The sequence below is a fragment of the Agelaius phoeniceus genome, chromosome 7 (genome assembly GCF_051311805.1).
Source record: "Agelaius phoeniceus isolate bAgePho1 chromosome 7, bAgePho1.hap1, whole genome shotgun sequence".
NCBI lineage: Eukaryota > Metazoa > Chordata > Aves > Passeriformes > Icteridae > Agelaius > Agelaius phoeniceus.
The window spans coordinates 18,073,260-18,094,245 of NC_135271.1; the positions used below are offsets into that span (position 1 = coordinate 18,073,260).

The 20,986-nt window shown below is 51.4% G+C and overlaps 2 protein-coding genes across 3 annotated transcripts in view; one reads left to right on the top strand and one right to left on the bottom strand.

Annotated features, from left to right (window-relative positions):
- Nucleotides 1–780: 780 nt before the first annotated feature.
- Nucleotides 781–12,856, bottom strand: ITGB2 (integrin subunit beta 2). The gene is made up of 16 exons (XM_054636099.2): nt 12,714–12,856; nt 8,107–8,252; nt 7,712–7,800; nt 7,227–7,410; nt 6,854–7,024; nt 6,028–6,269; nt 5,537–5,692; nt 5,233–5,328; nt 5,003–5,092; nt 4,684–4,824; nt 4,247–4,431; nt 3,303–3,547; nt 2,849–3,068; nt 2,502–2,716; nt 2,215–2,381; nt 781–1,915 (listed from the first exon to the last, which is right to left on the bottom strand). Exons 2-16 carry the CDS (start codon nt 8,189–8,191, stop codon nt 1,853–1,855), a joined length of 2,349 nt encoding a protein of 782 aa, XP_054492074.2. The 5' UTR covers nt 8,192–8,252; nt 12,714–12,856; the 3' UTR covers nt 781–1,852.
- Nucleotides 12,857–16,560: 3,704 nt separating this feature from the next.
- The window catches only part of SLX9 (SLX9 ribosome biogenesis factor), a 40,323-nt gene continuing 35,897 nt past the window's right edge, over nt 16,561–20,986 (top strand). The window contains exons 1-2 of one of the 2 annotated variants that reach the window (XM_054636469.2): nt 16,561–16,833; nt 18,450–18,558. In XM_054636469.2, the coding sequence (XP_054492444.2) occupies nt 16,705–16,833; nt 18,450–18,558 (238 nt within the window). In that variant the 5' untranslated portion in view covers nt 16,561–16,704. The remainder of the gene's footprint in view (nt 16,834–18,449; nt 18,559–20,986) is intronic. The other variant, XM_077181121.1, reaches the window with a different exon arrangement.

Consider the following 20,986-nt stretch of genomic DNA (forward strand, 5'->3'; position numbering starts at 1 on the left):
TGGCTCAGCTGGCTGATTTAGTTTCTCTTGGGATGTGGTTTGGCAGCTCCTGCAGCCCCCTGGAAGCAGTTTGGCCTTTCTCCCTTTCCCAGCTGAGAGGAGTCTGTCAGGCAAAGTGCCCAGAAAGCCTCTCCAGGGGCTCAGGTGTGTAACCCTGGCAGCCTGGCCTTCAGGGATGTGGTGTGTAGACGTGGGACTTTGAGATTATGGTTTAGTGTTGGACCTTGCAGTGCTGGGGTAGTGGTTAGATGGTCAATCATCTCAAAGTTTTTTCCCAACCTTAATGATCTCATGATTCTGTGACCTGACTGGTGTGCCCCAGCCTGCTCTTAGCAAAAACAAGACAACATTTTGAGGGTCCTGAGGTCAAAAGTAGCTGCAGCCTGGGATAGTACTAGGAAGACACACTTTCTTTCTTCTTACCTTGCCCTAGACCCTCACAGTCATTGCTTAAGAACAATAAAATGGCCCAAATTGACCCCTGATCTGATGTAGCACTGCCAATCTCATTTGAGGTAGTCTATGTACAGCTGCCAGCACACAGGCAGGACAAACACTGTTCTGCAATATTCAGAGAGTCAGTTTTGGTTTGCAAAGAGAGCACCATTCATGGCATAGATGGCAAATTGTGTAGAAAACAGTTTGCTTCTCTAGCTGGGATCTTTCCCAGGCACTGTTTTTATGGAAAACAGTGGCAGCAATGACAAGGTGTGACTGTAGTTTCTCCAATGAATGCTTTAGCTGCTGCCCTTGCACCTTAATCTTAGCAGGACAGATGTATTTAATTTACATATTAATTTTTATTCATATTAAACTGCTTCAGAGAGCAAACAAAGATGCAACACAATACAAGTCTTTGTAAATGAATCCCAAACTTAAAGCAAATAAGGAATTGCACCATCATTTTACCGGAATGACCCACAACGTAAGAACAACTGGCTGCTGTGTGTGGTTCGATAAGTGCTGAGCTGGAGATGCTCTGGGTACTTCCAGGTGTTTTGCACAGCTGGCTCCTGGTATGTCTGACATGCTGGCAAAGATGGGGTGGAAGAAGCTATGGCTGACCTGCAACCTTCATTTTCCAGGTGCTCATAGATCACAGATCAAGTTTCATAGATCAATCAGTGGCTCCTTACAATGCAGGGGACTTCAAGGCATGACGGAATTAGGCCAAGCATGCAGAAGCCCAGGCAGAACCTTGCCTGAGGTAGATTTGAGTGATGTCATGAAGCAGTTGGTGATTTGGGAAAAAGATCCAGTGCATGTTATCCAGCTGCTCTTCATGACAAGGTAGAAGTGCTACAGGGCCCGTCATATCACTGCAGCCTCTAGAGCAGCTGCTTGGACCCCTTATGTCCTACTCAGCAGTGAGTTCTCTGGAAAACGTTGCATAGTGGTGGAGACCAATGCAGCAGGGGAAGGCATGGAGCAGATCCTGGAGGCAGATCCTGCTGCAGCAGAAGAGAGATGGCAGTATTGAAATCCCAGCTCAAAATCAAAGCACTGGAAGCACTCTGTGCTCTCAGCTGGCTTTGAGGCTCTGTGTCCAAGACTGCTGCCAGAAAGCAAAGTTAGCATCAAGAGATGGGACAGGAGCCACTGCATATTCCTGTGGTGTTTCCCTCTACCAGCTCCACTAACACAATCATCAAGCAGTGGGCCAGGAGGCTGGTATGGGTGCAGTCCCTCAGCGAGCACCTGACATGATGGGGGCCTCTTGGAAGAAGGGATGAAACCATGAGGATAAGGAAGAAGGGATAGGAGACTTAGTTTAGGAATTCCTTAGTTTGAGCTTTCCTTAGCTTGGGATTTCCGTATTTAACAGTGCATCCCAGTGCTGCCAAGTATTGCCTCATTCATTAAACCTGGGGTTGACGACAGTGGTGGTGGCACTCTTGAAGAGGGGATTATCAGCCTGGAGGGAGAGAAGAGAGAGGCTTGTGTTGGGCTTTCCTGCAAAACATTACCCATCCCACCCATCCCAATGCCAACAGCACAGACAGCATTGGAAGAAGGATATTTAGGCTGTAGGATATTTATCCATAGGATATTTAGGCCCCTAAATGGCAAAATCCAGCTGGGCTGAAAAATGAGCAGTGGGGAGGGCTCAGGTCTACATGGCTGTCTCTGGAAAGGATGTCCCCTCCTACTGTCCCCTCCCCAGTGGATCTGGGCACCCCAGAACCCCCCACTGGCACGGATGGGCTCTCTTACATCATTCCACTTGGCTTTAAGCTTCTCCTTCTCAAACCGGCGGTATTCCCGGCGGTCAAGCAGCTCCATCAAGAAGCGCCAGATGACCAGGACCAGAATGCCAAAGAGGAGCACGCCAGCGATGGTGCCGCCCACGATCAGTGGGACGTTGGGAGGCTGTGGGCACTCTGTGGGACAGACAGACAGACAGACAGTGTCAGGCTGCAGCCCCCGGTGAAGCAGCGAGGCTGGCATGGCAGGGTTGGCAGCCTGCCTGTGGCAGGGCAGGAGGAGCAGGGATGGGATACCTCTCTCAGGATCAACGATGATCGTATAAATCTCATCGCCATCCTCCTGGACCATATGGAAGGACATCCAGCAGTTCTGGGAATCCTTTTCCCTGCATTTCCTATCATTTGTCCTCACCTCTGTTGAGTTTGTGGACAGGTGGATATTGGGACAGGCCTGGGAGCAGTTCTTCTCAAAGGGGCCGCTGCCGAAGAACTTGCACTCCACACAGGAGCTGCAAAACAAGCAGCTGCAGCTCACATCTGCAGGGGCAGAGACCCTCTCACCTGGATTTGGGCATTTTGGGCCCTGCCTGTGCATCCCTGGGATATTGGGGATCCCCGCTGCCCCTGTGCCCATCACTCACATGTATCTGCCACAGGGAGAAGGGCAGCCTGGGCACTCCTGGCAGAAGGGGGGCTGGTACCCTCCCGTGCACTGGCAGCGGTTGCAGTGGCAGGTCCCACGGAGGCTGCACACGTGTCTGCGGGTGTTGAGGCAGTTCTCCGTGGATTGCTGGCACTGGCAGGCGCTGCCCTCATACCCAGGCTGGCACTTGCACTCCCCGCAGTCGCATTTCCCACGTGCTGCAGAGGAAGAGATCTTTCAGATCCTGCAGACAGCCAGGCCACCCTCCCTCTGCCCATGCTTGGAGAGCATCACCCACCCTGCCCTCACCACACCACCCTCAAGGAAGTCCTCCAGGATGGTGTGGTGGGACCCAGCAGCTCCATAACCCAGGGGTTAAGGCACAAAAAGGCCACATCTCCCTGGGCACTGAATTCTTCTAAGCAGTGGAGAAGCCGTCCCAGGGGCATCACCTGGGCCGCCGCAGAGGGAGCCGTTGAAGAACTCGCAGTTCATGTTGTCACACTGGCAGAAGGTGCCGTAGATGTGCTTGCCAGGCACGTCGCCGGTGTGGCACACGCACTGCCCGCACACGCAGTCCCCCTGCCCCGAGCAGATCACCGAGCTGTTGTCCCTGCGGCAGCTGCTCTCCAGCTCCTTGCTGCTCTTCCCTTTGGTGTCGCACTCACACTTCTTCCCTGTGTACCTTGAGTTGCAGCTGCCATCAGAGGAGAGGAGCAAGCTTGGGTCAGTGGCCATGAGGCATGCACAGGGCCCAGACCTCTCCTTTGCTACCCCTGTGGCAAATCTGGGACAGCCTCACCAAAAAAAATGACAGCATGTTGGTGCTAACTCCATGCTGGAGCAGGGAGCAAACCTCAGGAATGCTGCTTTTCTACCAGTCATATTCACAACACCAAATAAATGCCCAGAAGTTATTGTTATGTTTATAATTTCCAAGCCCTTGCCAAGGAGATGTGAGTATTTCCTGAGGAAACCCAGTCTTTTCCTCTCCTTGTCACTGAGAGGCCATGAAGCAATAATTACACTTAAAGACCCTTGTGAGCTGCAGCCAAGAAATGGGATTTTGAGAGATTTCTACAGAAATCTCTGTCTGCTCAGTGGGTGGATTGGTGGATGATTTGATACTGGGATGGATGGGTGGATAGCTGGAGGGATTGAGGCCCTCAGGAAAACAGCATAACCTCCAACAGCAGAAGAATCAGCTCATTGTGTCCCTGCCTCTGAGTACACAGGGGACAGTTCCAAGGGGAACGCACAAATCCACCTCTCTGAACAAAAAAAAAATTTGTACAAAGCTACAGAGCCCAGCCCTGGCTTGGCCCAAGATCCCTCTCCCAGCTATTCCCCAGCTCTGGCAGCATTTGAAATCGTGTTTTGGGTGGACAGCATGTACCTGCAGATCCCACATTCGATGGTGCCTTGCCCATTGCAAGCAGCTGGGTCAGTCTTGTCGTTGCAGTGGCAGTCGCAGTTGCTGGCCACGTGGACAGTGATGGTGTCTGTGAAGCCCAGCGGCCGGATGGTGAAGGAATAGTTTGGAATGCACGCCTTGGCTGTGACCTTCACGTTGAAGGTGACCTAGAAAGTGCAGAGTAGGACAGGGGAGGGCCAGATGTCCAGCTGTCAGAGTGTGGTATTGGCCCGAGGCTGAGGACATGCACACCCAGAACAAAGGAGCATCTCCCGCATCCCATAGCATTTTGGACACTCTTGGCAATTAATTAATATAAACAAAAAGCCTGGAAGAGCAACCAGGGTTCCTGTCTTTAAACAGGATGGGCAACAGAAGCTGTGCAAGCTGTGGGGTGTTCCTGGTACAGGAGAGCATACCTCTTCATTGATCTTGACATTGTCACATTTGCCTCTTGCTTCATCCATGGAGTCCTTGTCATTTTTGCATTTGGAGTCATATTTGACATCCAGAGTGTCCAGCAAGGTGGAATGGTCCAAGATGATCCGCGAGGAGAGGTTCTTTGGAAAAATGGTGGAGAAAGTGCCATCAGTCCAAAAGCAGACCGAACCAAGAGGGTATAGGGTTGCAGGTCAGGAAGAAGAGCCAGAGAGCACCACAGGTCAGGATCTCAGCTGCCTGGGGTGGTTCTGGAAATGCAGGTGATGTCATTGGAGAGGTGGGAACTCCAGCACTTACATTGTAGGCCACTTGGATGAGTTCAATGATGTTGCTGGAGTCCTTGTTCAGCTCCCCCACTGCTGACTTTGGGATCATCTCACTGAGTTTCTGCAGTGGAGAGCAAAGAGGTGAGCACTTCCTAACACGTGACAGCAGAGCAGGAGACAGCATCAGGAGACACACACAGAGCTGTGTCTGTTCTCCTGGGAAGGGGATGGAGGCACCTGGACCATCTGACATGTTCTCACCTTGTAAACATCCACCACCCTACTGGTGACAGCAAAAATGGGCTGAATGTTGTTTTCGGCAAGTTTCTGGACCAGATGGCCAACAGATGGGTAGTCCTGGATGGGGAGAAGGATATCAAACTCAGCACAACCTCCCCCACCAGCAGAAGAGCAGACACTTCTGGTATGGCAGCACAACTTATGGTGATTGAGGTGATATTTTGGTCTCTGTCTCTAACAGGCTATTTTACATAATATTGTCTTTTCGGCCTGGGGGAGGGAGGTGGGGGGTGCTGGAGATGCTGAACAGCCCCCAGGTACTTACAAACTCGTTGCTCCTTTTGTACATGTTGTCCTCCAAGTGGCACTTGCCATCGTTGGGGGTCAGGATGCCTGCAAGCTTGCCATCCCCAGCAAAGTGGAATCCATCATCAGTAGCAAAGACCAGCAAGCGGGTCACGTTGCGCCAGCCAATCTGGTCCTGCAAGTGGCACAGAGAGTGGCCCCTGTCCCTGAGCAAGGCTGGCAGGACAGTGCCAATGGGCACGCTTTCCAAACTCTTGTGTCAGCCACAGCGTGGGGCAGGGGGCAGGAGGAAGGTGGGTTAAGGGAGATCAGCGTTAGGAGGCTCTGGGCTAAGCTGCTCTCTTGTACTCGCCAGACTGACCTGCCCTGTTGCCGGATTAGAACTTAGGCAGGATGGGCTTCACGAGCCCACCTGGAGAGGGGGAAAAGCAGCCCTCTCCAGGATGTGTGTGGGCAGCAGCCCTCCTGCCTGAGCACAGCAGCTGGCAGCAGGGCGGGTGCAGGACTCACCCCGCACACTGCTGCCTGCATCATGGCATCCAGCCCTCCCTCTGGGGCATCCAGGTTCCCTGAGATGAACTGCTTGCCCACTTCACTCTCAAACTGCTGGGCGTTGTCCGTCAGCGACAGGATGTGCTTGAAGGCGAAGGGAGGCTGGCACTTGGTGTCCTTATTGGGGCAGGGGTTCCGCAGCTTCTCGGGGTGCGTGTTCACGAATGGCAGCACCGTCTTGTCCACAAAGGAGCCAAACCCTAGGGCAGCCAGACAGTTTCAGGGACAGGGCACAGGGCAATCTGCTGGCCCCTGTGTACGTGCCCATGTCCCTTGCCCTGCCACACTCTTCAGCCTGGCAGAGGACACCTGCTGTCCACTTCCCGCATCCTCCTCCAGCTCTGCAGCTCTTCCCAAACAGATGTGCCAGTCTGAAGACAGGCTCACCTGTCACAGACATGTTTTATGAAAAATTCTTTCCTTAATTTTTTTTCTCCTGAGAAGCTGAGAAGCCTCAGAAACAGAATGTAAACAATAATGATCTGCTGCTGTAGAATGTAACAGGTGGATCTGTGATTGGTCTCATGTAGTTGTTTCTAATTAATGGCCAATCACAGTCCAGCTGTCTGGACTGTCTCAGTCAGTCACAAGCCTTTGTTATCATTCTTTTTCTATTCTTTCCTAACCTTCTGATGAAATCCTTTCTTCTATTTTTAGTACAATTTTAGTATAGTTTTAATACAATATATATCATAAAATAATAAATCAAGCTTTCTAAAACATGGAGTCAACATTCTCGTCTCTTCCCTCATCCTGGGACCCCTGTGAACACCACCACACTCACCAATGCGCCGAGAAGGGGTGGTGCTCTCCAGAGCCCTGAGCAGCTCCCCTCCCAGCTTCTTCACGTTCTCCAGGTCATCCAGCATGGAGTAGGAGAGGTCCATGAGGTAGTAGAGATCAATGGGATACCCCATGGCACGGCGAAACTTCACCTCAAACGCAGCAGGCTGGCCTGAGGGACAGGGACAGCGGCATCAGCTGCCGTGTTGGGCCAGCTTGTGCCATCACCCACCCCTCCTCTCTCTTGGCAGAAAAGGGGTGGAAATGCAGGCTGAAACATGCTGCTGTGTCTCAGGTGAGTCTGGGGATGAGTTGAAGGGCATTGCTGGCAGGCCACAAGAAGAAGGGTGCTGGGAACGCCAGGCAGAGCTTACCTATCCTCAGCTTCAGGTGCACCTCCTGTGGAGTCAGCTGTGTTTCACTGCTTAAGGGCTTGTCCTGTGTTTTTCTGATCTCATTGCCTGGAAACTCAATCTCACTGCCTGGGCACCCCCTCTGCTTCAGCTGCTCAATGGTGTCACAGCGGATGGAGTCAGGCTCGCCAGCTTTGGTGAAATCCTGTGTGTGACAACACCAGCAGGAAAACAGAAATCAGAGGAGCAGGGGGTGAACAGGCACCTTACAAGATTACCTGGTCCCCAAACCAGGTTTCCAGGGCATTGATGGAGAAAAGAGAACCATTGATGGGTATTTATGGAGAAAGGTCATGGCTGTTGGATCCCTCCTGGCCCCATCCTCCATTCAGGACATGAAACACTCCCACAATGAAGTCAGGAAGAGCCAGGCAGGAAGGGTGACTGGCTTGATGCCTGTAGCTGACTGCTGGGGGGGTGACAACTAGACAGGCTACAGGACCTACCAGCTTCTTGCACCAGGCACAGCCAGGACCAGACTGAATGCAGTCCTTGCACGTCCCCACCTTGATCTTGGGGCACTCCATGGCAAAGGCTGGAAAGGCAAGAAGACAGAGTTGGTGTGGGGGGCAGCTGGGGGCGTTCAGACACCAACACTGGGCACCCAGGCTGGCCTGAGCCTGCCCTGCCTCTCAAACCAATGCTGGGGGCTCTGGAAGGGCCCTCAGCTGCCTTGCTGTCCTTCAGCTGGGCTGGCTGGTGTTAACTCCAGATCCCAGGAAGTGGAAGGACATGGCCTTTGCACACCTCTCAATGCTGTGTTCCCCCTGCTGTCGGGCAGCATTTTCGATCCCCCCCACTCTTTCACTGCCCATGAAAGGTGCTGGGCAGTCAGGCTCACCTGTTGTCACCAGCAGCAGCACCCAGGTCACTGCTGGCAGCTGGAGGCAGCAGTCATGAGGCATTTTCTGCAGGGCAAAAAGCATCCCTGTGACCACCTGGGATGTGCCCCAGGGATGGGGCAGCCACAGTTTCTCTCTGGGCAACCTGTGTTGAGATCACATTCATTAACACTGTCACGTGTCACACCTTTCCCAGCAGAGCAAACCCTGACCGTGTACTGGCCTTGCAACATGGAACATGGGGAAGTCAGAAAAGAGGAATTTGTTAGAAGAAAAAAAGAGGAATAAAAAAGTAAAAGGAACAACAGACATTGCGCTTTATAGCAATACTAGACACTGTCTGAAAACCAGGTCATCAGTTTCAAAATAGCTCTGATAGCTGCCCTGAGTAAGACAAGAACCACTCCTTGGCTCCTGCCATCACCCCTTCCTGTCATCTCACCAAATAAAGAGATCAGAGAGATGTGGAAATGAGAAAACAAGAGAAACCGTCAAAAGACACTGAGGCAGGTTGTACATGAGGGCAGCTTAGATCCCCTTCTGAGGCATCATCTGAGGCATCAGTGTGTGCTGTCTTAGCTCATCAGCCTCTCCAGGACACCACCCCAGCTGAGGATGACACTGGTCAGCCTTGAAAGGACGTCTGGTCTCCTCCCAAGGGCAGAGAGAAAGTCTGGGTAGGTCAGTGGGTGATGTTTGCACAGTGTGGTTTGGTGCCCAGCTGTGCCATAGATTTTGAGATGTGGCAGGACCCTAAGGGTGGTGGCCATCACTGATTACAGCTGGGGCCATCTGGAAGCCCACCCTGCCTACCCTGGATGCAGTGCCCCTGGCAGAGCTCCACAGCCAGCACCACATTGCTGCACAGCCAACAAGAGGCACTGCTGGTGTCACCCAGCCAAACCCTGAGGGTGATGTGGCCTGGGAGCTCACTCTGCCACATCTGCACAAGACCATCCTATGGTGGGTGGCCAGAGCCCTTCTGGACAAAAAGCTCTGCAAGTTCCTCTCCACCACCACAGTCACCCACAGTAAGATTTTAAGGGCATAATTTATTGTCACAGCTGCAATGTCCCCGTCTATGAGTCATGCACACCCTGTGGTTAGCTGGCCCAACACATTTCTGTCACCTCCAGATTCTGCCTGCAGAGTTTGAGCTTGCAGGAAAGCAAAGTGGGTTCTGCCTTTGTTTCTTGTAGAACTCAGTGACTGACACCCCAAATGTGCCTAATTAGGCTCCGATTTTGCTACAAACCAGAAGTTCCCTCACATGCTGTGAGGACCAAACCCATGGACTCATTTTCCACCTGCCCAGTGTTTCCAAGCATTTAATTCCTGTTGCCATGCCAAAGTGTGCAGTGGTGATGGGATAGAGCTCTGTGAGCTCCTCGTTTTTGCTGGAGGTTAGAGTTTCTTGCTTACAGGCTCATCTCATAAAATAGAGCAACCCTAAAACTGGGTTAAAAAAAGCTCCCAAACTCCAGAAATAGTCTCAATACACCCCCAGTGCTAGCTGCTATCAAGTATTGTAAAGTAGAGTTCATGTTGTGAGCTGCATTTGGATGCCTTTTTCACCCCCACAGTGGCTTCTTGCTCTTGTCACAAGAGTGTGAAGCACATCCTTACACTTGGAGAGAACATAACAGGAAGTTCAACAGTTCTCCCGCCATGTAGAAAAATTACTCTGTGATGTGTGGGCAGGTGAGCAGAGGGCTTTCAAAGCAAGCAAATGGGGCCTCTGCCTTTGTCTGCCTCCTTACAGCCTTCAGAGGAGGGCAAAGCAGGTTTTCAGCCTGACTCTGAATGTGCAGAGCTCTGACATAGGCCTCAGCAGCACTTCCTCCAACCCCCTTGATGATCCCTTCAGCTCATGCCAGACTCACAGTCGCCACCAACCCCTCTTCTGCATGTGCTCTGCCTGTGAAGTTCCTTTTTTTCCCTTCTTTCCCATAAATTCAGGCAAGCAGAGGGGTGCACATAGCCCATCCTACAGCCCTGGTGTGAAGGAGCAGAACTGCAGAACTTCACAACCACTTTCACCCCAGAGTGGGGAGTGGGGTGCCAAGATGGAGCAACCCAGCTAAGGGCAGGACACATTGCCACCAGGTTCTGCTTCCTGGCCAGGGCTGCATGGTGGCATCAGGGGGACAAAGCTGCACCTCAGGACCAGGGTCCTTCTCAGCCCTGTGATGTGATCTCCTCACCACATGCCTTGGGTGGCTCAGGATCAAGCCTCTTCTTCAGCAAGAGCCTTTTACAGAAGCCACCAGGATATTCCACCATCTGCCTTAGGGAAAGATGCCCCCCAGGGGTCTGTGTGCCAGAAGATGTGAAGGTGGTCTCAGGGAAGGTGCATAAGTTAAATGCTGGGTGCTGTCCTTGCTGCTCTGCCTGTGGGCAGGGTGCAGAGCTGGGGCACTCTGGCACTCAGGACATGCTGGGGCTGCTGTGTTGGGATGGAGCTGGCTGCTGTGCTGCATGGAGGAGCAAGCTGGGAGTTATAAATAAGGCTGAAGGGGGAAGTGTTGATGCCAGCATGATCCTGTTGTCATAAATAAAACAAGTGTTCAACAGCAGAGATGAGTTTTGAAGTCTGTTAGCCACAAGTTCCCATCAGGGCTTTGCTAAGCATCTGTTTTCCCACAAAAAGGGAAGATATGCACACATGCCCAGTATCCTGGGGGGATTCCTGTGGTGTTTGCACCATTCACCTGTAATAGGGAAGTTCCACTAGTGCCAGAACCCATGGGTGCTTCCCTCCACACTGCCAAACATCTCTGGTCACCATCATGCTGTGACATGATGCCGGTATTGCACCCAGCAGAGCTGCTCCTTCCCACCCCTGGGCAGCTCCAGACCCCAAGCACAGAAGGGAAATGAGCAGAGTGGGATATGGTGAGGATGGGAGAGTGGATATCACTTGTCTGGGGCTGATTTTTCTGTCACTCAGTTGGGTGATGCAGATAGATCCCACCCAGGTGGTCACAGACACGTCTTTCCCAGTCTCTGCAGAATATCACACTCAGTGTGTGTGTATATGTGTTTTCATACATATTTTGTATATGTAAATCACAGGAAAAACATAAATATAAATATATAAACTCATATATTTATATTTATATAATATTATATATTATATATTTTTATAAATATATAAACTTATTTTAAATATTTAAATCTATATCTATATCTATATCTAACATCTATCTATATCTATGTGTCTATACAAATATCCATATCTATTCCCATGTTATAGGAAATAGGAATATCTTTTATAGATATTTCTTTGCAGCAGCCTCCAGTGGCTGCAGAGGACAGATCTGTGGGGCGAGCTCTCTCCCATGTGCACCCAGCCCCTGCCTAGTCTGTGGCATCCCTTGGCTCTGAGCACCAAGGTCCCTGGGTGCCCCTGGGAGCCTTGCCCTGGCCCGGGAGGAAGGAAGGAGGGGATTTGTGCTCCTGGGTCTGCCAGGATCAGGGTCCTGCTCGGGTGGGAAGGGGCTGCCCTCGGGCTGATCTGCCCTTGGGACACCACACCCTCCAACCCGCTGAAATTATTCAGCAGCCACAGTAAGAAAACACAAAACCGCTGTGAAGCAGGATGTGACAGCTGGGATAGCAAAATGCAGCATTTAGAGATTTCCCACAGCTTTCAGCAGCCCCACTGCAGTGCCGTGCTGGCCACAAGATATGGTGATACCGCATGTGCTCCCCTGTTTGCTTCTCACCTGCCAGGAGGCTGGGTACTGTAGCTGTGGCATTGGAAAAAGCATCCAAAGCAGGGAGCAGGCTGCCTTCCCTGACACCTGGCGTGGGCCCTGCATTCCATCTGCATCCAAGAGCCACGGAGGTGTTGGGAAGGACCTGCCCTCCCCAGGCTCACACACCTGCAGAGTATTTGATGTGCGCAGCACACAGAGATGGAGGAGAAGAACGAGGGTCCCACTCCCTGTCCCAGCCATTGCCCCAGGCTCACAGGGGTGCAGGGACACCCGGGAAGCTCCGTGCACAGGTGTTCCAGGTGGTGACACTGTGCTGAGCCCTCCAGGCAGCCATGCCTGCCATCCTCATGCCATGCTGCCATGCCACTTCCCTCTTTCCCACTGCAACGGCAGCTGGCAGTGGTGGAGATCCCCTTAGGAAGAGGGAGGGTGACGGGAAGGTGGCAGCCCCAGTCCTGGTGCTGCAGGTGAGCACCCAGCCCGTGCCACCCTGCCCAGTGCCATGTGTCAGGCCGTGGGAAGAGCATGCTGCACCCTCTCTGCTCTGCTTTCCGAGCCCTTGGGCTGCTAAGGAAGTTTTTGGAGGTCTGGCATCCTCCCCACCATAACCACCTGCATTTCCGGGCTCAGTGCTACCTCCAAAGGCAAAATTGGTACAGACCAGGCGAGCTGCCTTTGCAAAGGCTGCACAGACTGACCCACCTGAGGCAGGGATGCCATGCCAAGCTCCCTGAAGCTCCCTGAACTCAAGTGGCCAAAGGTTAGATCAGGAATAATAAAAGTATGCCATTGAAACACCAGAACTACAAACCCCCTTCGTTGCCTACCTGTGTCCCCGCAAGAAAGGAGGAACAGAAGCATAAAAATTGAGATGCTGTACTTGCCTGGCCTCCTGCCCTTGTCTCTGTTCCGTACTTGGACTGGGATGAGGATGGTCTCAGCTTCTCAGTTTCGGCTGGGAAACATCGCTGGGCATCAGGAGCTCTGTGACGTACGCCAATCTTTCCTTCCTATTTCTGCAATCGCAGGGGAAGAGGAAGTCAAGAGTGGTGCCTGTGGGAGGGGGTGTTTCCCAAAAAGCCCAGCCAGCCCCACTCAACCTGGCCGAACTCACAGCAACCTGCCCTGTGGGACTGGGACTGCTCTCCCTGGGATACTCAGGGTTTGCAGCCCTCCCACTGCACGTAGGAAAGGGACCCACCCAAAACCTCACGCTTTATGAGAACTTTTCACGTTTCACAGCCCTGCTGGGGACCAGCGCTGATCTCGGGGGGCAAACAAAGCTGGGAGTAGGGGCAACCACTTCATGTGGGAGCTACTGGCAGCCCTTGGGTGTGGAGAAGATGGGGAGCTCCTCTCAGACTGTGGGCTGGACGCTGAAATGTTTGTGTAGCCAGGCCTCCTTACATGACAAGAGGATGCAGGCGCCGTCCTCTGACAAAGCTCAGGGCTGTGTGGAGAATTTTTTGTAAGCAGCCTTTTAGAGTTTTTGTGCCAGTTGCAGTAACTCTTCTCAGCAGCAGCCTTTCCCTGAGCAGAGAGGAACCAGCTCCTGGCATTTTTCTCTTAACCTCTTCAAAGCACTACAGTAAAAAAAAAAAGGAAGTAATTTAGAAAACATACAGGATTGTAGGGTTTTTAAAAAACTAATTAACATGAGTCTTTATTAAACTCTTTGTAGGTTCTCCTTCCAAGCATCTGATGTGCAATCACCATTTTGCATTATCATGGAGTCTCAGAAGAGTTTTTGTTGGAAAGGACATGACTGTGTTGTTCCAATTCTCTGCCATTCTCTCTGGTAAGGGCAACCTGAGGCTTCATAAGACCCTGATGCTGTTGACCTGCTGCTGTATTACATTTATGGGTTTATTTTTGCAGCAAGAAGAGAGATTGCAGTGCCAGCAGAAAATTTCCCAGCCTGGATGGATGCTCTGTGGATTGGTGCTTTTATTAAAGAAGCCATCATAGTCCTGGCTTGGTTTCATCACAGCCAGGTGCAGCAGGAAAGCATCACAGCAGTCCTGGCAGTGGCACAGGAGCATGGGAGCATCTGACGCAGGATATGGTGGGGATGGACCCTGAGAGTGAGCCAGCTGGAGCTGGGATGCTCACCCAGCCTGGAGGGCTGAAGCTGGATGCTGCAGAGCACTCCCCAGGCCTGGAGTGCGTGAGCTGTGGTAGATGAAGCTGGGAAGGTTGGTGGAGCTTCCTGCCAGTGATGGGGGTTGCAGATCTGGGGGAAGGAAGTGTGGTTGAATGAGATGAGCTGCCGTAATTTTCCTTTTGTGTTGCATGAGGCCCTGAATGTGCGGGTCTTTTCTCCTCAGTTGTTTCATGGCGTTTGTCCAACCACTTTGCTTCAACTCACTCAGAGTTGTGGGAGAGCTGTGAGCCCTCGGAGATGGAACAGTGGGAGCCAAGAGGGTGTTCCATGGGTCCTTGCAGCCAACGCTGAAGCTTGCTGGCATATCCCAGTCCCTTCCAGCTGCTCCTCAGGCTCTGCTGCAGCTTTGGTCTTCAGTGCTGCAGGTAAAGGGGGTGGGCAACCTTTGGGGTATGCTTGGGCACAGCCCATATGCTCCCCAGCCTGTTTTGTAAGCATTTAAAGCTGCCAAACATTCCCTTTCCTATTTTAACTGCCTTTATTTTTATTGGTTCATCTTTTTATTTTTACTAGTGTGGATTTTGTTTCCCCCCACCACTAAGTGCAGGACTGATGCAGTTTATACAGGATGCACCTGAGCAGCTGGGGTGGGGAGCTGGGCATCCAGCTGGGCACTGTCAGAGTGGTTTTCCCCCAAAGTCATGGATTTTGATGATCAGAATTGTCATTTCGGGCCTAAATGATGCTCACCCAGCCTAGAGCAGGGTAAGGGAAGTTTTCCTGTTGTTATTTTCTATTCCCAGTGGACATTAAATCTTTCTATCCCTGATGAACATTAAATCTTGGGGATTCCCCATCTCTGGAAGTGTTCCACATCAGGCTGGACTAGGCTTGAAGCAATCTGATCTAGAGGCAGGGGAGTGGGACAAGACGATCTTTAAAGGTTCCTTTAAACCCAAACCATTACGTGATTCCGTGTCTTCAACATCCTCTCAAGGAGAAACAGACAGCCAGACACTGACCTCTTCCCTCTCATGACCAGTGACAGGACTTGAGGAAATGACAGGGACCTCTGTCAGGCGAGATTTAGGTTGGATCTTCCAAGGTTCTTCTCCCAGAGGGTGCTCGGGCACTGGACAGGCTCCCCAGGGAATGGTCACAGTCCCAAGGCTGCCAGAGCTCCAGGAGAGCTGGGCACCACTCTGAGTCACAGGGTGAGATTGTTGGGGTGCCCTGTGCAAGGCCAAGAGTTGGACTCAATGATCCTGATGTGTTCCTTCCAGCTCAGCGTATTCCATGGTTCTATGATCTTTCCAAATACCTTCCCGGAGGCCTCTCCCTGCATTTCCTTGGTACTCACAAGGAATGAGTGCACTTACAGCTGTGCACTTCTGTGTCCCAGAATCAGGCCCTGGGAAACACAGCCCGGGGGAAAATAGGGAGGGCAGAGGATGTGGAAAACGAAAATGCATTAACCAGGGAGCACTTGTCAGGGCTTGTTAAGATCAAACACGCTGTGGCTCCAGGCTTGGAGCTTTTTATTCATCTTGGAAGCAGCTTTGCATCTCACCCCCTTCTGTGTGTGGAAACATGCAGCTGAGGATTGGGTTGCTTTGTTGTGGTGTCCACCTGGGCCCATGACTGCAGTCTGGCAGGTGTTGGCCCTCCCTAGGGGCTTGCTGGGTATTTTCTACTGTTTCAACTGCAGAAGTAATATCTGGCAGGAAGTTTTAGAGTTGTTTTTTGTCCTACTGTGCAGCCTGGTTGCTGGCTGGTACTACTGTTACCAAGAAACCTCCAAAATCATTGAGATAAATAAGACTCACTGTAAAACTGTCTTTTTAGTGTTAGCGAGTAAGGGTTTATTCCTCGCCAGGAAGAGACGTGTGTGGGGCTAAAAACATTTCACACTTAACCCAATACAAAACTTTTTTCACTTATTTATACATTATATATATATATATATATATATATATATAAAGCATTATAGATTATAGATAATATATTATAGAAATTGAGGCAAATTACATAATTATCATCATTAATTAGTATTTTACCCTGTATTGCTTAGTGGTTTCTTGCCCCTCATGCTAATTTGGTCCACATTCTTTAGTCCTCCATCTGTTTCTTGGACAGGGACTCTCCAGCTTTCCAGGCTTCTATCTCCTCTGGTATCTTCTGGTTACTGATGTCCTTGAACGACCATACATTTAAGACCCCAGAGGTCCAATTTTCAGCTCACTTTGGCTCTGCTTATTGACGCTTATCAGGGTTAACCAACTAAAGCTTTCGGTGATTTAATGACATTAAGTGACATTAAGAGCCTGTGAAAAAACTTAATAAGTGGGCGCTGCTTACAAGTAATTGACCAACTAATGAAAATGAGTTTAGTTATATCATTTCCAACGCTACCAAGAGCTCTCAGCTCTTACAGAGGCGTATAAAACTGTGCTGCGGAGTGTTTGGATTTAACCTAAGCACGCTGATGGGTGCTGATGGGAACCACCTGGGCAGGCTGCAATTAACCAGAGGGTAACTGACTAAAGGCAGATTATCCGCAGGCCGCCCTGTACAAAGGCTGCTACAGGACCTGGCCCCGTTCCGCTCCAAAGTGAACAGCCGGGGCTGTGGGGCCGGCCCGGGCAGCCGAGGAGGCGGTTCCGGAGCTCCGCCCGTGCAGGGGAGGAAGGCGAATTTCCCGGGGCGCCGGGTGCGGTGAGGGCGCAGCCGGAAGATCCCGGCCGGCCCGGCCCTTTCCGTCCCGCGCCGCCATGGTGGGCAAAGCCAAGCGCCCGCGGCTGCACCGCGCCGCCCCCCGGCCCGCCCGGGACCCGCCGCCGCCGCTCCCCGGGCCCGGGCTCGGCCCCGCCGCGGGCGGATGGAGCGCGGCGGCCGGGAAGGTACCGGGGGCGGGGACACGCGGGGCGGCGGCGGGCGGGGGCTGGAAGCGGCGGCCGCCTCGCTGTGACTCCTCCGCCTTTCCCCTGCATAAAGGGCCCGGTCCCCGCACGGCCCCAGCCCCGCTCGGGCTGCTGTGGGTCTGTCCTGGCTGCGGGGGTGTCCGTCAGTAGCTCCGTGCCTGCCGTGGTGATGCGGCGGCTGAGAGGGTGGCGCAGGCCGGGTCCCTGTGGGCCGTGGAAGCCCGGGTGCTGCTGGGCAGTGGAAGCTCTATGGGAGCCCTGGTGCTGCTGGGTGGTGGAAGGAAGCACTGGAGCTCGTGGGCCGTGAGGGCTTGGTTGAAGCCCTGGTGCTCGTGGGCCGTGAGGGCTTGGTTGAAGCCCTGGTGCTCGTGGGCCGTGAGGGCTTGGTTGAAGCCCTGGTGCTCGTGGGCAGTGGAAGCTCTATGGGAGCCCTGGTGCTGCCGGGCAGTGGAGGTTGTGTTGAAGCCCTGGTGCTGCCAGGCAGCCGCTGCTCCCCACGCTGTACTCAGCCCTGGCAGCTGAGTGTGGCAGGGTACGGCGGGGAGGTGACAGAGGGAGCTGGGGGCCGCTCCAGCACAGTGCACCGTGGCAGTGCCAGCCTGCAGTGCCACTGGTCCGGAGCAGCAGCAGCAGCACCATAGTGTCCCCACAGTGACACGTGTGTCCCAGCACTGCTGCTGCTGCTCCTGGAGTGAGTCAGGGGCCTGGGCTGCCTTGCCATGCACGCAGCAGTGGGGATTATTATCAACAAGTATTGGGAGAGAAGGGGAGCTTTGCAGTGCGTGCCTTCCGTTTTAGTTTAGCGTAGATGGAGCTGTTTATCCTGAATTATTTAGGATATTTTGTTTTCCCCAGCTGTGTTTTGAATACATGGTTCAGGTGCCGCCCCCTCACAGCAAGGACACACCACCAGTAAATGTTTTTTTTTGTGCCTGAGCTTTCCTTGTGAGGAGGGAGGAATTGCCTGTGCTGAATACATTATACATATATATATATATATATATATATATAATAAGCTGGGTTTATACCACTGTGAAGTTATGTGTTGGTGATGGTAGATACTGTTGGCTAAAGTAATAAATTCTAATCCAAACAGAGTAGCTACTGCCGATCTTAGGGAGGCGTTGCATGCCTAAAGCATGATGCTGAAGATTTGGTGGGTTGCTAGTAGTTACTGAATCTGCCTAATGTCTATTGATTTAGGCTTTAATCCCCTAATCCTCTCATTTGTTGCTTATCTGTATTGTTCAGTACCTGTAATAAATCTGTCTTTTCCTAAGGATGCTGTTCCCAGCCCTCATGCAAGTGCATGCACTTGAGTGAGGTGAGGTTGACTTGGGGCAGGAATATTTTAGGAACAGGACAGTCCAAAATGAGACTTTCTGAAACTTCCTTCTGTGTGGAAGAGCTGGGGGGTAGGCAGGGGGGAGCAGGACTGTAGGGTTCCTTGGTGCCCTTGCCTGCTCAAGAGAGACACCTGCTCACTACCACTGTTCTTATCTGGATGGTGCTAGGTTTGATTTTAAATTTTTTTTAAACAAGTGCTGCCTTGTTGTGTATGTACTGATTCCTGTTTTATGTTTCTTTTGCATAAGGACTGGGACTTCTCATCTTCTGGTGTATTTTCTGGGCTGAAAATTGACCCTGCTACCCTAGTACAGAAGCTTGACTTGGACTCCAGAAGCATCATTTCATCCAGAACAGGTTTGTTGTATTTTGAATGAGTGCTGCTTTAGGTTGTGAGCAAAGATGCTGGGGACTGTATTTGCAGTGGCTTTTAGTGGCTGTCCCCTGAAGCTGTGGGAGCTAGAATGCAAACATTGCTTCCTTTGTTCCTCTGAAGGTTTTTGGGAGAGGTTTGTTTTTGTTTGGGCTTCTGCATGGATGTGCTTAGTGATCCCCAGGTGGGGCATTAGCTTCAAGCAGTCTGTGGGATATCCTGGTGCAGCCAAAGACTGCCAGGGCTGAGAGCACAGCAGGGCCAGGGTTTTAACCTGATCTCTGGGCTTGCTCTGTGTCTGCTTTTGCCTCACCAGCAGCCAACAGCTAACTAACCAACAGCAGAGCATGGTTACTTTAATGAGATTAAAGGCTTCACCTGGAACAGCTGTTTTGATGTGTCAAAGGGCTGCAGTCCTGTTGGAAACCAATCCACTGCTGTGCTGGGGCTTGAGGGCTGTTGCCTGTGGTTACATCCAAGAGGGGTCACCTCTCTCTGCAGTTTTTTCCTTACAGTTTTCCTCAATTTGTAAGTGAGCAGCTGCCATTGGTAACCCAGTGCTTTGTCAGCAGGTTCTAATTGTGTGCCAGCAGTGCTTCACTCACAGCAGCCTGACTGCAGCAAATCTTGTCCTTTGCTTTGCTGTTGTGGGGTCTGTGGCTCAAGGATTCCCAGGCAGGAGAATCTTAACTCACAGGGAGTATGGAAAGTGAGAGGGGGAAAAGGGAGGATGTGATAGAGCCCTTTGATTTCCAGTCCCAGAAGAAGAAAATGCTCTCTTTGACTGCTCACTGTGAGACCAATCTTTGTATCTGAGAGCAGTTTTCACTTCTAAATGTCTGCAAGGTCTCAAAAAAATTTCTCTGAAACCTGAATCTCAATCCCCCACAAACTGTATGTAAATGTTTAAGAAAATCTCAGAAGGAACAAACTACCAAACAGAGCCTGGTATCACAGCAAGCTGTCCTGATGCAGAAAATGTATGTGACTCCCAAATTGCAAACTAAGTTAATTTATTTTGTTCATGTGGGTAGATACTACATTGACTTGTTTTCCTGTCCAGGGCTATAAACAAATCAATCACACAAGGGCAAGTGGTTGCCTGAGCTGCCCTGCCCATCAGTGACATTTGGGCACAGTGTGAGAAAGTGGGGAGGTTGTGTGAGGACACATTTGCCAGCTCTCTGCACAGAAACCTTGGCAAAATGTATTGTTCTTGAAACACTGGGCTCATTGTTGGTCACTCTGCTGGGAGAAGGACATGTATGCATCCATGTGTGCATGTGCACGTTGCCATCTCTTTAATTAAATCAGACAGGGTGTTGTTGGGGGCTGGCAGCCTGCAGTCCCAGCCTTTCATTGCAGGCTCCACGTCTGGGTTATAAATAGAGCCGTGCTGCTGGTCCCCGTGCAGTGCTGATGATGCAGATGTGCAGTGCCTGGCTGCCTCTCTCGGGGCTGTGTGCTGCCTTCCTGCTCACAGCCCTGCTGGCCCCGCTGCTCTGCGCCTCCCAGATGAGCAGCTAAAAATAACTGATTGTTTGGGGGCTCCAAACTGCAGTTCAACCAGGCAAAGAGTGATTTGAGTGGTTTTTTACACCTTCCCAAGCTGCTCTGCCCTTTCTTGTTGTTGCACTCTGGGGCCATGTAGAGGTTTTTTTCCTTATGGAAATCTGTTCATTTTTTACTGTTAATTCAGTGAACTGTAACTAGGCTGTGCATACAATGGCAGACACCACAGAGTTAGCAAAGAGATTCTAGGCAAATGGGCTTTGTCTCCTGGCATCTCTGGTCAGCTCAGAGCCTGTTCTGCAGTAAGTTCAACTTGACTCTAACCCTCCCTCCACCTCTTCCTCCCTTTCCCCCTCAGCCTAGTGCACAGGGCAGGAGGGTAGGATTCTCCTACACATTGCTATTTTAAGATTTAATAACAAGACAAAAGCATGCTTCCCTCCCACTTGCTTTTCAAGCTTTGAGAAGGTCAAGTTGGCAGACTGTAGGTGGGCTCACTATCTCCTGTGCTTTTCACAGCTACAGAAGATTTTTTTTTTTTTTTTGCCAAGGCTGCTGTGTGGCAGTTGGGAAAACAGGTATTTGTCCTATGTATATGTATATATTTCACATTACCCAAGAGGTCATGTGAGATATATTCACATTGTCCAAGATTGCTGGTATCTGTGTTTTGTGTTTAGATCTGGCCTTAAGCTGTGACCCTCTTCCAAACAAAACCAAGTCTGAGGAAGATCTTGGAATTGGGTTAGGTTTTAGAGGATGTCAGCTTGGAGCTTGACAGTAGTCAAAAGAGCCAATTGGATGTTGGGAAGTAGGAGCAGAAGAGAACATGGAGAGAATTGTTATGTTCTAAATAAACCCATGGTGTAGGCAGCTCTTTGATGCTATGTGTACCATCAC